General features: G+C 40.9%; 1 protein-coding gene across 1 annotated transcript in view; it reads right to left on the reverse strand.

The window, feature by feature from the left end:
* The window catches only part of SEL1L (SEL1L adaptor subunit of ERAD E3 ubiquitin ligase), a 54,047-nt gene extending 35,945 nt beyond the window's left edge, over nucleotides 1–18,102 (reverse strand). The window contains exons 1-3 of the mRNA XM_047861939.1: nucleotides 17,924–18,102; nucleotides 12,301–12,338; nucleotides 11,039–11,273 (exon numbers count right to left, since the gene is read on the reverse strand). Coding sequence (XP_047717895.1) covers nucleotides 11,039–11,273; nucleotides 12,301–12,338; nucleotides 17,924–17,993 — 343 coding nt within the window. The 5' untranslated portion in view covers nucleotides 17,994–18,102. The remainder of the gene's footprint in view (nucleotides 1–11,038; nucleotides 11,274–12,300; nucleotides 12,339–17,923) is intronic.
* Between the last annotated feature and the right edge of the window lie 444 nt (nucleotides 18,103–18,546).

The following is an 18,546-nucleotide window of genomic DNA, read 5'->3' on the forward strand; positions in this document are numbered from 1 at the left end:
GTGGGTGATGGGTATTGAGGAGGGCACCTTTTGGGATGAGCACTGGGTGTTGTATGGAAACCAATTTGACAATAAATCTCATATTAAAAAAAAAAAAAAAAACCTCAACCAACCAACCAACCAACCATCATCAAAAATCCCCAAATTACTAAAATCAAACCCAACTACAGATGATTCAAAGTAAACCCTACTTAAGATAGAGCAAATGGTATAGGCCAAATAAAGAGGTATTTACTGTGGAAATATGGTACAACAATCTCTTAGGGCAATTCCCAATGTTATATAATTTATTATAGAGATTGTTTTCACCCAGTGCTGAGAATTCTAACTACAGCTGAGAAATGACATGTTAATGAAGAAAGGGAGGGAGGAAGGAAGGAAAGAGAAGCAGACTATGCAGGAAGGCCTTGCTTTAAGGATTAAAACAATTTTCAGAACAAGAATGAAAAGTAGTAATATGGAAAATGAAAAAACATTAAGATAAGAATTCACAAGAGAACGAATTTTAAAGGAGAAAGACAAACAAGCACTGGCCCATGTGCCCAGAAGAAAGTGACAGGCTTCATGACACTTAAGTGACAGGCACAATCAGAAACCATACAGAGTGAAACTTGCTCAGGGGAAGCAATTTAAGAGTGAGCTATTTAAGAGTGAGCTTCTCTGAATAATGGCTTTAAAGACAGTTCTTAGAGTTTGAACAGCACCTGGTGGAATGCTTTTCCACAACGATGGTCTCCTAAAGGAGTTTTCTTGCACAACTAATTTCTTGCACACCCCAACAAAACAAAATAAAACAATGAAATCTTTTCATTAAAGTCAACCTGCTGTAGGGAATGACCTATGTTTCCTAAGCCATCTATCTTCTGTTACGTCTGATCACTAAATTAAGGTTTTATTCCCAGCCACCCCCATGTGAGTGACAATGAGGTAGAAATGCCATCCTATTACTCAACCAACTTGCTCATTTCAAAGCCCAACTTAAGCATGATTTATCAAGTTTAAACTCAGTTCCTTCTGTGCCATTTGAAATAAAGCAAGATGCTCAACATTTGGCTTAATTTTTTCTTTTTTAAGACTATCCGGATAACGTGTTTATTGTTGCAGAGACAATCATAGCGATAGGAAAGAATACAAAATTAAAGAAAAATCACAGTCATCTTTAGCTACCACTGCAAATTCCCTTTTTTCTCCCCAGGTAAACAAACCACTGTTACTAGAAAAGTAGTTCACTTTTCTCTTTCACTTGCAAATATATAGAGGGTAAAAAGTCTTTTCTTTTACAAAAGGGACCTGTGATGGTTAACTGTGTCAGTTCACTGGGCCACAGTGCCCAGATATTTGGTCAAAAATTATTCTGGATGTTTCTATGAAGGTGTTTGTGGAGAGTAACATTTAAATCAGTGGACTCTGAGTAAAAAAGATTACCCTCCATAAGTGGGTGGGTCTCATTCAATTAGTTGAAGGCCTAACAGAATACTGACCTCCCTTGAGCAAGCAAGAGGGAATTCTGCCAGCAGGCAGCCTTTGGTTCCATTTCTCTGGAGAACCCTGATCAATACAAGGATCATATTAAGTGAATTATTTGCAATGTGGCATTTTCACTTTACACTACTATTCTTGCAGGTGGCAGACTGCGGATTGGCTCACTCTTAACCCTTTCCTCACCTTCTGTAGAGCTAGGGACGGTCAAATGATTGTCTTGGTAGTTTTACTAGTGACTTCTAAGGGAGGTTCCTGCCCTTCTGATGCAGGTACCACTTCTTCCTGAGGACCAAGGAAGGTACAGCCTTCTGTAGCCTCCTGAGGTACAGCCACCATCAGTTGTGATCACATGGAACCAACATGAAGATGAAGCTAATTTACTAAGGAGATTGAATAGGAGAGTATCTGGAGTCCTCAATGGCATGAGCCCTGAACAGCCTATGGAACCAAAAAACCCTCTGCTTTTGCCACTTTTTAACAGATTTTGTCATTTGCAATAAAAATGTTTTTTTTTTTTTAATTTTTTTTTTCCAACGTTTATTTATTTTTGGGACAGAGAGAGACAGAGCATGAACGGGGGAGGGGCAGAGAGAGAGGGAGACACAGAATCGGAAACAGGCTCCAGGCTCTGAGCCATCAGCCCAGAGCCTAATGCGGGGCTCGAACTCACGGACCGCGAGATCGTGACCTGGCTGAAGTCGGACGCTCAACCCAGCGTCCGCCCAGGCGCCCCCAGCACCACCCAGGCGCCCCCAAAAATGTTCTTTTTAAAAACTGCAAATATTCTATAATAGGAAACACCACAATGTAATCACTTTCCCTTCTTGATGGCCATTTATTTGTTTGCAAAAAACATTTACTGGGATAATGTGCAAAAAACAGTCACCACAGGGATGGCTGTTTTCCTCTGAAAGGTGGACCCCTGGCTAGAATCAGGGAACTTACATTTTGGGAGGGTTCCCACTACCCTAACTGATAAAAGTGACTCACTGGGCCTAAACTGTACAATGTGGTTTATGGTCAACATCTGTTTTCCTTCTGGGAACCTACAATTTTGGTACAGGCTAGGCTGACAGTGATTACATGACTAGTCTGCATTAAAAATTCCAAGCACTGGGTCTCTAACCACCTTCCCTGGAAGGTAATATTTCACCTGTGTTGCCACACATGCTCAGGGAATTAAGTACATTCTCTAAGGAGTCCCCTGGAAGACTGCTGGAAACTTGCACCTTGTTTCATTTGGGTTTCGTCTCATGCTGATTTTGGTTTGTATCCCTTCTGCTATAATCACCCAAAGCAGTGAGTACAACTACTTGCTGAGTCCTCCCAGCAAATCATGGAACCCGGGGAAGTCTTGGAGACCCCAAGTCAGCTGGCATCAGAAGTAGGATTCGCTATGATGACCCCGACCCACTGAAATACGGTGAAAGCACTGTTTGGGAAAGGAAGGACGGCGGACAGGCTGTGATGAATATTTGGTGGCCAGGTGGCTACAGGGTCATCCGTGGGGTGCAGCAGCTGAGCTGCTCTCTGTTATGAGACATAAACGTTACCTGTGGAATCTGAAAATGATAGATCCAACTCCAGGGGAGTGAGCTCACTGCTTCTGGCCACAGTAGCTAAAGTGATGCCTTTGGGTTTTACGCTCTCCTCCAGATAGCAGAAAGGGCTCCCAAATTCCCAAAGGTGAACGGGCCAAAAATGTTAAAAGTTTACAGTGCTCTCTCCTCCAGGTGGGGTGGAGGAGCAGGATGGGGGGGAGGGTGGGGGGCAAGAGGGAATAAAACCAGGTCCTAGGGCCGGAGCAAAACTTCAGAGAAACCAGAAAGAAAAGGGAGGGAGGGAGCGCCCAAGCAGGTTTTTTTTTGTTTTTTTGTTTTTTTTCAGTCTAGCTGCTACTGCAGTAGCCTCCCCTACTCCCCTTCCTCCCCTGCGTTCCAGCCTCCAGCCGGGATCTTCCCTGGCAGCTGTGATGTTGACACGTAAATGCCGAATTTATTTCTTGGCAGTTCAAGTAAATTTGCAACAAGGTAAAAAAAAGAAAAGGAATTTCTTTGGTAGCTTTGTATTTCATGGCTATCACAGCTGGATGCATGATATAAATTGACATATAATGTTTAATACTTATAATTCCATACATGCCTGAGGAATCATCTTCATCAGGAGAAGCTGCAAAAAAGAAATGTGTTAGTGGGACACAACTTCCTTGCTTTTTGCCACCAGTGGGCGGGTTGGAATTTAAACTCCTTTGAGTATTGGAAACGGAACAAGTCTCTGTAATTGCTGGGTTTTGCTATGGAAGATTCGGATGTTTGCTTAGTGAAGCCCCTATAAACAGGGAGACAGTAAGAAAGAGGTGATCTACAGATACACACTTTTAAAGTTCTAAAGAACAGGTTTTAGCTGGCTATTGAGGGCTTGTGAAAGCAGAGGTCAGACCTTAGAGCCTGAAATGCGTGCCTGTGGGGATGGGGGTGGGGGAGAGAGGGGAGAGGGAGAGAGAGAAAGGGAGGGAACTCAAAGGGTGACAACACAAAAGGTGTAGCAAAGTCACTTTGCATGTCACTTAGAATTTCTGGCCCTGCAGCATCTTGCCTTCGCTGCTGAAAAAAAAAAGCCTTTGGCTTTTAAAAAATCCTGAATTCACAGATCCTAGTTGCCTGGACTTGATTCTAAGCTCAAACCTGATGCTATCTGGGACAGGCTTCCAGCTCCAGTGTGAGCTGGACTGAACTGAAAACAGGAATAGGCTCAATAAACAGCTCGGATTCTGTGACTTCTGTACCTTAGGCCACCTTTCTGTGGGTCCCCACATTGTGAGGAAATCGTGAATGCTTGGGTCACATACAAATGCTCACAGGAAAGGAATTGTTCTTCGATGGGACTACCTGAAATCAAGCTGCTGACTGGCTGCATATTTAACTTGTGACTATTGCCCCAAGCTGTAATTTGTGAGAGGGTACATCACAGGAACTATGACCCTCTATTCACTCCTTACAGGTTGAGTGGACTCCGGGCATGTCTTAATTGTGTGTGGCTCTCCTGATAAGCTGCCATCTCCAACAAGGACTGATTACGTGACCACTTCCCTCACCTCTCCTGTGCACACACCTTAGTGCAATCTGATTATTCAATGCAGCTGTCCTCAGAGAAGGGTTGATCTTTACTAGGCTGCTTATTGGTTATGTGATCAAGGCAAAAGGGGTGGGAAATTATGTAAACCTCTAAAACTTTTGAAAATTATGAAATTTTTTGAAAATTCAAGATTTTGTCCTGACCGATTTTTGAACATGGTGGTTTTCTGGCTCAGCTCTATAAAAATGCTCTTCTGAGAAGATGTTCTGCCCCTCTTACACAGAACCCCTCCAAGTGAAAGGTATGGATGAGACTAGGGGATGACTAAGAAAATACAAAATTATGATTGCTGAATGGAAACACTGATTTTGTAACAACCAAGGAAAATCAACTGAAACTCCTGCACTTGGAAGAGGCATGAGTGAGGGGAGAAGGCATGATGATGTTTGTTTTTTGAAACTATTCCTGGAAGCTTCTTCCCCCTCCTTGCACCATTCCAAGCTGTTTAGAGTGCTTTGCATTCAGAGTGCTGAGCCTGTGCTCCTATCTGACAGGGTTGACCATGAGGTAGCAGGAGGCGGCCGGGCCCTTGCACCTGCCATGCAGAAAACTTCCAGCTGTTGTCCCCACTCATGAGGTGGATGCACTGGTCTCATGGACAACAACACTGTTTGGAGCTGACTGGTAGTCCCTCTGAAACTAAAGACTGAGCTAAATGACTTGGACTGGAAACCCCAGGACAAGATGCCCATGGTAGGAGGCCACATCATAGTGCCTAACATATGCCCTGCTTGGGGTGCCCCAATGATGGTAAACTCTTTGTTTGCAGGGTTACTACACATGCCCTCTGGGACTGTATTTCTGTATGTGCACTCTGACTATCATGACACTGCCTCAGCTTCAACTTACTGGCCAGTTGTGCTGGGCCTGAATTGATGCTTAAGGGCAGGTAAAAAGGGTTAATACAGATATTTAAGGGGGAAGCCACCTGGCTAAGGCAGGCCTTTATGATTAATGGGATTTGTTGACTGGCTGAGTCCAGGACCCATGAAGGGCATAATTGAAACCAATACTGCAGACTGTTCTCACTGTGTTGTCTGGGTCTCACTGAGAGTAACTTTGCTGTAAAGCCAAGACAGCTAATGACCAAGGGGGTAGACTATGCAGAGAAGAGTTCACATAGCAGGTTTTAACTTCTGTCCTTGAAAAGACCTGCTTATAAGGTTAGCCCTTGGCTGGTGTCTGGGAACTTAAGATTTTGGAAGGGTTCCCGCTACCCTGTTAGGAGTGACTCATCCCAACTGTACAAACAATATGGTTTATGGTGAACACCTGCTTTCCTTCCACGAGTCTGCAGTTTTGGTATATGCTAGGTACAGAGTGCCCACATGACCACCCTCCTAAAACAACTCTAGGTATAGGTCTCTAATGAGTGTCCCTGGTAGACAGCATGTCACCCATATTGTCACAACTTCTTGCTGGAGAAATTAAACACATTTTGTGTGACTCCCCAGGGAGAGGACCATAGAAAGCTTGCATCCAGTTTTACCCCAGGCTTCACCTATGTATATTTCTCTTTATTATGTTCTGTGTTCTTTTGCTGTGATAAACCATAGCTATAAATATGACTACATGCTCAGTCCTATGAGTCTCATGGAAGATCATCGAGCCTGGAGGTGTGGTCCTGGGGATCCCAGAGACAGTTGGAACTAAGTGTAAAATATTCAACAAGAAGGCAAGTGTGGCTGGAATCATGTGAGTGAAGGGAAGTGGCAGAAGATAAAGTCAGAGAGATAGTAGGGGCTTGATCGTGGAAGGCCTTATTTGGACTTTATTCTGAATGTGATAGGAAGCCACTGGAGGCTCTGAACAGGAAGGAAAACTGGTCTGGTTGCTGTTAGAGAACTGACATAAGGGGGAAAGCAGGGACACGAGGCAGGAAGTTCTTACAGACATGAGACTCTTCAACTATCCTTGGGTGGTTCAGATCCACTTCAGAAAGGAGAAACTTAAGTTCTTCTTTAAGGATGAGTAGAAATAGGATAAATTTGGGCAAGGGGGTGAGGAAGGTAGTCCAAGCAGCAGGAAGAACTTGTACAAAGACCTAGAGGCATAAACTGCACGTTGTATCTGAAGAATGGTAATGGGTTTGATATCACTGAAAGAGGGTCTGGGGCAGAGCCACAGAGATGAAGTCACAGAAGCCAGCAGGCATGCTGCATGTGGAAGATTTTGGGAATCATGCCCAGGGGCTTATGTGTCATCTCACCGGCAAACGGGGAGATACTGCAGGGTTGTAAACAGGGGAGTTATGGATCAAATTTGGGTTTTAGGAAGATCACTATGGCAGAGATGTGGATGAGAGAACAACAAAGGAAGCAAGTTTAAAAGTAAATATCATATGGGGCGCCTGGGTGGCGCAGTCGGTTAAGCGTCCGACTTCAGCCAAGTCACGATCTCGCGGTCCGTGAGTTCAAGCCCCGCGTCGGGCTCTGGGCTGATGGCTCAGAGCCTGGAGCCTGTTTCCAATTCTGTGTCTCCCTCTCTCTCTGCCCCTCCCCCATTCATGCTCTGTCTCTCTCTGTCCCAAAAATAAATAAACGTTGAAAAAAAAATTAAAAAAAAAAAAAAAGTAAATATCACAGTACCCAGTTCTAATGTAGTTGGGACTGCACACAAAACCATGCATATATAATTTATGTTATACATGAACAGAGAGGTGACATGATCAAATCATGTTAGAAACATGCTGACAAAAGACTTCCGGCAAGCACACTAAAGGTATTTACTACCAGGTGGGTCCTTCCTACCTATGGAATGCTTTAGCAGTATGCATGTGGTATGTCTACACTGCTCACTGTACATAAACCTGGGATGTATATATTTATGAGGAATGACTTCCTAGAAAATATCACACAAGCTATGCAGTTATCACAGAATAAACTGGAGATGTTTCATAATGGAAATAGCCCCATTCATGGACGTAACATTCCATATGCATCACTCAGAGGCTTCGTACGTTAAAATCCAGGCCAGGGTGCATCCTAGTTGAGGCAAGCAGTAGCTGGCAGCAGCCCTGGCAGTCACAGACTTCTCGACACTTTACCTGTGTCTTGTGATAATTGTATCTTTGAACATATTAGTCAGGTTTGGTGCTGGGTAAGATCTCTCATTTGTTGGAGTCCAATATACCAATCTGACCCATTGGGTTTTCTCACAATATTTAATTTGAAAAGGAAGAATCAGGATGAATGATATATTTCCTAAACATACCCACCAAAAAGGGCTACCAGTACTGACAACTAAGTTGCAGTGCATGTCCCTGCTGCCTAGATTGTAGTGTCTAAATACAATTTCCACTAACAGGAATCTGGTTGGGGGGGGGGGCGGGATGGCTGATTCATTTCTGGGTTAGGAAATGTAAAAGATAATTTAAGACATCCTACCCTGCCTGAAAAGAAAAAATGTTTAAAAGTTACCTACAATTAGTCAAAAGAACAAAGGAATGAACTTAAAGGAACTGTAAACAGGCACAACTGGGGTCACGTGAACAATGAAGAAGGGTGACTGCAATAGCGTGAAGCACCAACATGTGAAACCCACAAATCTGTAATGATGCTGAGAAGCAAAGCAAAAGCAAAGCAAACAAAAACAAACAAAAAAATGTACTCATTGGCCTCCTTTGGAGGTTACTAGGGCACCAAGTTATTATCTGAAAATACTTCAAGGGAAAAACTCGAGCATTTATCCTGCTTATAAGGACTATGTTTCAGGGTAACCAAATAGTTGATGAGGGAAAGTTTTTCTTCATAAAAGAATCCCAGAAAACAAATGCAGGTAGAATTATATGTTAGAAAGCCATCACTTTGCAATTCTTAGTGAAATCCAGACAACAAACAAAATGGTTGTCAAAACCTCTAGGAGAAATGTCTGTGAGGAATTTTCGCATGGCTGGATCAGGCTGACACCACCCAGCTTCATTGATTCATCACCAGAAGTGGGACAATCAGATACTATATGCAATGCAATGTAAAAGGAAGTACACAATATGCTATGAGATATTCTCAATAAAAAACCAGAGCTGAATCTACCCAAGCCTGTAGAGCTAACTCCCAGTTTACAGACTAGACAACAGACAGTGGAACATGTTAAATTATATTACAAGGATATGACCAACTAGATCCAGAATGTGGGAAACTGTATAGCACAAAGGACATTATTTTCCTAACAAATAAAATGAAATAAAAAACAAGGGAGAGAGAATTGTTATAGATTAAGAGAAACCTATGATCTTAGTTTGGATACTCATTCAAACAAATCACTTCGGGGCGCCTGGGTGGCGCAGTCGGTTAGGCGTCCGACTTCAGCCAGGTCACGATCTCGCGGTCCGTGAGTTCGAGCCCCGCGTCAGGCTCTGGGCTGATGGCTCAGAGCCTGGAGCCTGTTTCCGATTCTGTGTCTCCCTCTCTCTCTGCCCCTCCCCCGTTCATGCTCTGTCTCTCTCTGTCCCAAAAATAAATAAACGTTGAAAAAACAAAAAACAAAAAACAAATCACTTCTAAGAAGATATTTGAAACAGCTGGGAAAACGGAGAGGCTGGGGATTGAGTGATTAAGGAATAACAGCTAATTTTGTGGGTGTTCTAATACTATTGTGGTTTTGTTGGAAAAAAAAAGTCATACTTTGAGAGATACATACATAGGTGAAATAACATGTGGAATTTGCTGTAAATACTCTAGGAAAGAAAAGAGTTAATGTGTGGGGGGTGGCAGAGACGCAACAAGAATGGAATTGTAGAGGGCCACTGACTCTGGGAGATGGGTACAGGGGCCCATTACATCCTCTACTTTTGTGCATGTTTCAAAGTCTCCCTTATAAAACATAAAAAAGAATGAATTAAGCTATAGTATTTGGCAAAAACTTAAAAATGGTAATACACACTGGCTGAGGTGCAGGAAAAGGAGCAGTTTCAAAGGAAGTAAACAATTACTTTTCCTAAGAACAATTTAACAGTATGTATCGAATGTCTTTTAAAATTTTAGGGGCGCCTGGGTGGCGCAGTCGGTTAAGCGTCCGACTTCAGCCAGGTCACGATCTCGCGGTCCGGGAGTTCGAGCCCCGCGTCGGGCTCTGGGCTGATGGCTCGGAGCCTGGAGCCTGTTTCCGATTCTGTGTCTCCCTCTCTCTCTGCCCCTCCCCTGTTCATGCTCTGTCTCTCTCTGTCCCAAAAATAAATTAAAAATGTTGAAAAAAAAAATTAAAAAAAAAAAAAAAAAAAATTTATATTTAGTCCAGCATATTTAAAAAACTAATTCTCTAAAAATTTTCATAGATGTGCACAAGGATACATCTAAAATGGTCACCCAACAAAAAGCATTGTAAACAACCTATTTCCAACTTATGACATGTCAATTTTTTTTTTTTAAGTTTTACTTATTTAAGTAAATACCCAGCGCGGGGCTCAAATTCAGGATCCCAAGATCAAGAGTAGCGTGCGCTTCTGACTGAGCCAGCCAGGCACCGCTACATGTAAAATTTTTTATAGTCATTAACCATCACATTGTAAAAGAATACTAAATGATAAAGGAAATTGTTCAAGATGAACTGTTAAGGCACAAAATATGGGCTATAAAATAGAATATACATTTTGTCCCATTTTAGTCTTCTGAAAACTATGCATTTAGAAAAGATCCTGAGTTTTCTCCATAATGTTAACAGCTGTTATGTCTAGTTGATGGAATTAAGATGCTTTTAATTTTTTTACACAGTTTTTCTATTTGCAAGTATGGGTATTTATAATAAAGAAATTGTATTTTTGAAAGGTCAAATCTGGATCAATTTCTAAAAGTAGCTAGTAATGGAAATAATAAGTGGGTATGGTAGTGATATCTGAAATAATAAACTAAATGACGGGAGGCTGATGGGACAGGGCAGAGTGGATTCATTAACAATTAATTTTAGAAGGATAGGTATTTAGCACACTCTATTGTGAGAAAGAGCAAGTTGTAAATTTAAAAACAGAGGGTGTCAAGAAGGTTAAAGTTAGAAAAGAATTAAAGTGTATGTGAGCTTCAGTTAGAGGAATAAACACCTACATCAATTTCCTACGGTGACAGGGAAGGTTATTGTAGCAAAAATCTTAACACAATTCTGAAAATAACCAGAGCAGCATATTAGACAATCTCTCTTGAGTTTCTATTTTGTGTACCACGCGGACAGATAATTATATACTGGAGTGCAAAAAGAAATGTTAGGATATTACTGTAATACAAACGCAATTCTGATCATCAAATTCAGCTTATGTAATGGGTCAAATCCATTAAATGAATAACTTTGACATATAAAAATCTAGAAAATCCTATACTACCACACTTCACATATTATATATGGTTCAAAATTAGAAACCAGACATAAACACTGGTTTAAATTTTAGTTGTCTCCTTCCTAAATCAGGCAAAAGCAAAGAAAATGCCCAGTCTACCTTGTTTCCGTACTTTCGATGGTTCTTCGTAGTCCTGGTTTTCTGGATTTGGAGATTCTAGAAAGCTGATTTCTTCTGTGACACTTTCTGCTTCTTGACTCCTGAGGCTGTCTTCCTCTTCTTGAATAGGTGATTCTAATTCTGATTCTTCTGAATCAAGAAAGATTTGACCAGCGACTACTCTGCCTGCTGTGCTGTGGTCCTTTACCGACGACTCATCTGATGGCAAAGGGGTCTGAGAATGTAAAGTATTTTTAGTTTCCAACCTAATTTGACCACTACTTTTATTAATCCAGATACATCTCCTTCAGCTGTGAAGGAGCTGGTCGTCTCTCTAAACTCTGAATACATACCACTGTGGTATGTATTCATCACATGCCTTCATCACTTGCCTAACCTGACTCTTCCAATCTCAACTTAAATGTTACTTCCCCCAGGAAGCCTTCCTTAATTCCTGAGGTCTGGATTAGGGTCTTTCCCTATAAGTTCCCAACATCTCTTATACTTCCCCTTATGCTAGCCCTGTACTACAACTTTCTGATTCTTATCTGTGTTTCCTCAAATCTAGAGATCAGAGATCATAACTGAATGGTTTCCTTGGATACATAATAATCAGCCTTATTCACTCAACCAATTTAGCTCAACAGATGTATAAAAATTGATATATAAGTGGAAACAAATGGCAGAGGTTAAGCCTTCAAAATTAAAAAAAACTTAAAAAAAAAACAGAAATAAAATCAATCTCTCATTAGGCAGGAAAAGTGTTACTGCCTTGGGGCGCCTGGGTGGCTCAGTCGATTAAGCGTTCGACTTCGGCTCTGGTCATGATCTCGCAGTCCGTGAGTTCGAGCCCCGCGTCGGGCTCTGTGCTGACAGCTCAGAGCCTGGAGCCTGTTTCAGATTCTGTGTCTCCCTCTCTCTCTGACCTTCCCCGTTCATGCTCTGTCTCTCTCTGTCTCAAAAATAAACGTTAAAAAAAAAGTTACTGCCTTCAGGCTCTTACACAGCACATTTAAGTTAAAATTAAACCTAATAACCAACACTGTGAATGAAAACACAGTATTTATTATTCTCCTTCCTACAGGTCAGTGATTCCTAGCTTCCCCCCCTCCGGAAGAACTAGTACATTGAATATCAGCTATGTTTTTCTTAACCCAATTCTATGCTCAAAAGATGCAGATTTCATATCCTTTTTAAGATACATGAATTCATAGTTTTAAATTGGGCATTAAATACTGGTGAATGTGAATTTTAGTACACACCTTGGAATCTAAGGATTCATCTTGACTGCCTTCCTCATCTGTAAAGAAATTTTAAGACAATTTTAGTCATCCTTCTCGCTGGAAAATTGCAGGTATTATTAAAGCACTTAATAAGTACAACAAATAATAATCAGACACTTGATAAATACACCTAGAATTACCTAAAAATTGCTTGTGCTCAGCAACTGCTCAGAAAATACTAGGTGAAAGCAAAACAAGGGGCTGGCTGGAGTGGTCCTTCTTCTCTCCCCGGGCACAACGGCAGCTCCATCTGTTATACAGGCAGGAAGACCAGCTACCTCTACCACCACCAAAACCAGACACTTCTGCACATAACCATCCAATTCTTCTGTACATATTAAGTCTACTACTAAGAATGTGTTACTAAATTTATAAAAATCAATCTCTGATTTTGTGGTTCAGGATACCACCTATTATTTTCCTCTGATCAGAATCTGGAATTACATAGCTTATCTTAGTACTGATTAGCATCTTACTGTTCACTGAGACTACTAAAAATGGACACTAAGAATTATTATTATGTGACAGTAGAATTGCCAGACTAAGATATTTAGGATTTGTGTTCTACTCTATTCAGGATACAACCAGATACAAATAAAAAGTAGCATCAAACCATCATGTTTCTTATTAAGAAATTAAGATCTCTTATTAAATAAACAATGAATCCAGACCTTGGTTACACCTTTCTTCCAAACTCCTATCTGCTGCTTTGGCTTTGTCCAATTATGTTAACCTTCCTTCTATTACTCCTTTTGTGCTTTCCTATAACTTCTATTCTGGCAACTTGTCATTCTTTTTTCTGATCTTATACAAACACATTCAACAACCCAGTGTCCATATGCATGTGTTTGATCTTTGTATTCCTGGCCAGTTTAAAAACAACTGCCACATGATCTCTAAGTTGCCTTCTTAGTCTTAAAATTACCTGATTTTATCCAGGAGTGAGCTTCAATATTGCCTGCTCTGTAAGTTATATGGGAAATTAACCAGCAGACAAAATGCTATAAAACCATGTGTTTTTTACCAGGAAATTTGGTGTTCTGGTTGTCATTTATCTTTACTTCATATGGTTACACCCTAAATATTATTCATAACTTGCAACTCTTTCAAGACTAACAAAAACATGCTTTGGGGTTTGTATTATCAAAGTAATGAGCTAACTTTAAGAAGTATAAGCAACTCATTATGTACAAAATACACAACACTATTTCACAGTATTTCTCTTGAATATTTGAGAAAACTAGTCTACTACTGAGGTTTTGCCATATAAGAAAAGTGCTGTCAATTCACATACTTAAACCATAGCTACTTCCACATTAACTACTTTTAGACTGCCTTCCAAATATGTTTTTTTTTCTGATGAGTGGGGATGAGGAAGGTATAGCATGCATTAGTCCCATAGTGCCCATAACATTTAGGTAGTGATGCCAGTTAATGAACAATCATCCTTCATGCTAACTTCTTCACAAGTTTTACCCAAAGCCCAAGTTTTAACACAGTTCAAATTCCATTCTCAGCAAATCTTGGATAAAGGAAAAAAATTCATCTTCATTATATATCAAAGTTGTATGTATGGGGGCACCTGGGTGGCTCAGTGGATTAAGCATCTGACTTTGGTTCAGGGCATGATCTCACAGTTTGCGGGTTCGAGCCCCACATCAGCCTCTGGGCTGACAAGTCAGAGCCTGGAGCCTGCTTTGGATTCTGTGTCTCCCTCTGTCTCTACCCCTTCCCTGCTCATGCTCTGTCTCCTTCTCTCTCTCTCTCAAAAATAAACATTAAAAAAAAAAAAAAAAGGTTGTATGTATGGATGTGTTTAATCACAAACATTAACTAATATATCAAGAGCAGTCATTAAATGCACAGATATATACAGTATATACCTACATACTGAAACTTTAGATGAGCTGGAACTCTTAAATTACTGATCACTAAATCATGAAATTTAGTACCTTCTCAACACAGGTCACATACGTAGCTAATAGGTATATAATACAGACACCTATAAATAAATTTTAAGATATGTACATTTGAGACACTACAAGCTATTAGACGTTTGACTGGCAAAATGTGTTTCTGAACTCCAAGAGACATGGAAACTTGTGACATCAAGGTTATTTCACGTGAATTGCATCATGCTTCTCTCTCTGTCTCTTCTCTCTTCAAACTAGGAATATATACTAAGGTTACCGGTAAATAAGAGAACTCTCTCTCATTTACTAAACTGGGAAAGACTACTCCAGATGGTAGTCTTAAGGCATAAGCTATTTTCTCTTTCAAACTGATATATCCATTCACATAACACTTTTATAGAAGTTGCTTATAATCTAGAAACTTCTCACATATAGCAGTCAGGTAACAAAGACACTGAAGTTATGCATAAATAAAAAGAAAATAATAATGCTTTTATCAGAACACAGACAGCAAGAAAAAAATGCAAAAGAATTCAACGAAGAGTTACACATTTCTCATTCAATAGCAACACATCCAAAATATAATGGTTTACATTACTTTAATAATTGTACACCTTCCTTTGAAAAAGACCAATTTTCCTTTTCATTATATCAGCTAACCAAACTGCAAAAAGTATCAGGGATATTCTTTCAGGGAAAAGTAATCATCACAGATTCATTTTCCAATTTGTTATGTAAACTAAACAGACTGATGGACCTTCAAACATAGAAAGTAGTAAGAGTTTGGCGAAAGACAGCAGACATCCTGTTCTCTGATTTGCCACAGATTCTGTGCAGATCCTACAATACCCCTGATTTTAATTACTCCCAAATCAAGGCCTGGAGAGCTAGCTTCAAAACCTGCCTTCATTACATGTTAATACATACATGGTTCAATACAGCAAGCTTCCTTAGCCTTCTTCTCAACGCATCAAGAGAGAGTAATACCACCTGCCCCGTTGACTCACAATGTTTTAAGGAACAAAAGAACAATGAAATTAAACATCCTCTGCAATCTCAAACTTACTCTTTGAGTATGATAATAGAACTATTATGTGAAACACTTAGCAGTGGATCTAATTTAAAAGATTCTGTAACACTGTTGGCATAAAGAAAAAAAGTAAACTATCTCTTCCTGTTGAAAATAAGAAAATATGTATTTCTTTTTTTTTAATGTTTTTATTTTTGAGAGACAGAGTACAAGTAGGGGAGGGGCAGAGAGAGGGAGACACAGAATTCACAGCAGGTTCCGGGCCCTGAGCTGTCAACACAGAGCCTGACGTGGGGCTTGAACCCACAAACAGTGAGATCATGACCTGAGAGGAAGTCAGACGCTTAACTGACTGAACCACCCAGGCAACCCAAGAAAACATGTATTTCTAAGTGAGAAAAATTATAGCATTTTTCATTATCAAGAGAATGAAGGAGAAATGCCTTTTTAATGCCCTCCTTTATTTATTCACAGGAAAAAGAAAACATTGCTAATAAAAGTTTCATATTTTTATATGCCTCTAAGACAAACTATGAAATAATAGCTACTAACAGTGACAGGATAGATATTTCCTTTGTTGGCTGATTATATTCTAACTGGTAATAAATGCAATTTGCTCTAGGTAACCACTAATATCCAAACTTTAAGTCAACACAAATTATGACCCAACACTTGAGTTTTAAATAGGAGCAAATCTTTAAATCTAAACTAATAATGAGGTGGACTTCCTGTATGAATAAGCAATTTAATGAATAAAAAAGTCAACTAAAAAGCCACGTACTCAATTTCTAAAACTTTACTTCACACAAGTGTTTTACCATATTTGCGCTTCATGTGAGTACAGTACTGCCTTTATTGTTTGTCAGCACGCACATCTATACGGTTTTAGTTGTGGCTAAACATGGATTTTGCCTCTGCCAGAGAAATGCTCTGGCACAGTTTAACTACAATGGAAATCTCTGCTTACACCAACACAGTCCAAAGATTTAACATTTCAGTCTTAATAAACTATTATAACTACCCGAGAATCCCAACTGTTGCTTAAATGACTTCTTCAAGTATCATCTCCACTGACATGAAGCTCTAAGTATATGAAATAACTTAACGGAAGATGCAGGAAAATGTTTCTACGCTTTAATTTTCCTTAAATTGTGCAGACTGAACTCGGAGGAATATTTACCATGTTCCTTAAGTAGTTCTTATACTTTAGCGTGAAGAAATCACTTGTGAACTTTGTTAAACTACAGATGGCTGACCTGTTCCAGACCTAAAACTGCATGTTTAACAAACTCCTAAGAGGAATTCTGATGCAAGTGGTCTGAGGTCCATCAGTTACTCTATCCATTACACTCAACAGCTCCATTTCATACTTCTTTTGGTCAAATAAATGCAAGCAGGGCTTCAAGAGTTATGTAGAGTTTTTGAAGATTTGGTTATGAATACAAACCATCACTAAAAGGGGATAAGGCAGACCTTAAAGGATGATGTTGGCAGTTAAGTAACTAGCATATGCTTGTTGCTTTTGAAATGGTATCTCAAACCACATTATGGATAGAATTTTAGGTTTAGACCTCTCATTTTAGAAACAGAATGACGTTATGGCATCGACTTACAACTAGGACAGATAATTTGGGGATTCAAATAACCATCTGGGAAATTTTCTGTTGAAAAAAAAAAAGAGTTGACATTTATACCCTGCCTTGTTCCAAAAAAATTTAAAGCCACAGAACAGTTGTCTTGTTAACTAAACTGATTAAAATTCAAACGCTTTATTGTACTAATTGTTTCTTTACCAACAGTTAGAAACACTGTTTCTTTATCAACATTTTCAAAATAGAAGTTTTCAGATGTAGGCATACTGAACTATTAAAAAATAAAAACCAAACCACAGTATCAATCAGCTAACTGGAAAATCAAGTCAAAGGCACATTTCTATATCTATCCAAAAAATGAAAACGAGTTGCTATACATTTTAAATCTATAGGGACCAAATTTTCTCAAAAATCACAGAGTTACTGTCAACAAACATGGGGCAACTCCAACGCCGTGACAGAGGTAAACACCACTTCCTCAGGAATATTTCCTGAAAAGGGATAGAGAGTGGGCACAATTATATCAAAATTCTCCATTTTTAAATAGACAAAGAGACAAGGGATCACCTCAGGTACTAAGTAAATCCGCCAAACCACTGTCAACATCCTGGTTTTGATGGCCCTTGTGATAGGGCTCAGTGATAGATCACTGGCTCAGTGATAGATCCAGGTGTGTCAATTACTTAACTTACAAATCTCAAGCACATAATCTGTATGAGAGTCGAGGAAGTTCCAAAAGGCTCAGGTACCTCTGTGGATCTAAGCCAGCTGTTGGGATTCATTTCCAGGGTCAATTCCTCATTCGCGAGGAGTCGCTTAAAGTTTGTTAAGTGAGGAGAGGTGTGGGCAGGGTGACCGCCCCTTCTTTCCCTCCCCTCTCTAGCTCCCTAAATACCCGCTCTAGTCCAGGCCAGCCAAAGTCCAAGGAAAGACAACGAGTGACAGGCTAGTGCGAGGTGTGACCAGAGAGAGTGGAGTCTCCAGCTTGAGCCCCCACGGCCCTGCCCCGGGATGGAGGCCGGGGGGCGGTGGCTCCCGGCCTCCAATCCGAGGGGGCGGATACTAACCCGAGGACGCCGAGGCCGAGCCCAGCAGCACCGCACAGAGCAGCAGCGTCAGCCCAACCCGGACTCGCATCCTGCTCTCGCGGCCGCTGCCACCCCCTGGAGCTGTCGCTTTCGCCTCTGCCACCACCAACTCAGCCACCGCCACCGCCTCGCCGCTGCTCTTCCTGCTCTGGTCTCCTTCCTCCGCCCCTTCCCAGGCCTCCCTGCCCCAGTGCGCAGCCAATCCCCGCCCGCCGCCGCGGGCTCCGTGCCCAATCGTCGCAGTCTTCCCGCCCACCCCATTGCTCCGCCCCCGGGGTCATGCATTGACCAATCATTTTGCGAGGTTCCCACACGGGCTTTCCCGGTAGGACCACGGCCTCACCGACATGGCCCCAGCTAATTGGTAGATCCTGGGTTCAACCCTCCCGGAATCCGAGAGTGGGTCCAGGGCCGGGAAGAAAAGAAAGTCACCCAGGACTACAATTCCCACAATGCACTTCATGGGCTTCTCTCGAAGTGTGCTTTTGGAAAACGTAGTACATTGTGGGGCAAGATTTACAAATGCAGGTAGGTGGCTGTCGAAGTTAAGAGAACTTACTTAAGTAACATCTGGGGCAGACATTAATTCAAGGCCACGAACT

The sequence above is a fragment of the Prionailurus viverrinus genome, chromosome B3 (assembly GCF_022837055.1).
Source record: "Prionailurus viverrinus isolate Anna chromosome B3, UM_Priviv_1.0, whole genome shotgun sequence".
NCBI classification, from domain to species: domain Eukaryota; kingdom Metazoa; phylum Chordata; class Mammalia; order Carnivora; family Felidae; genus Prionailurus; species Prionailurus viverrinus.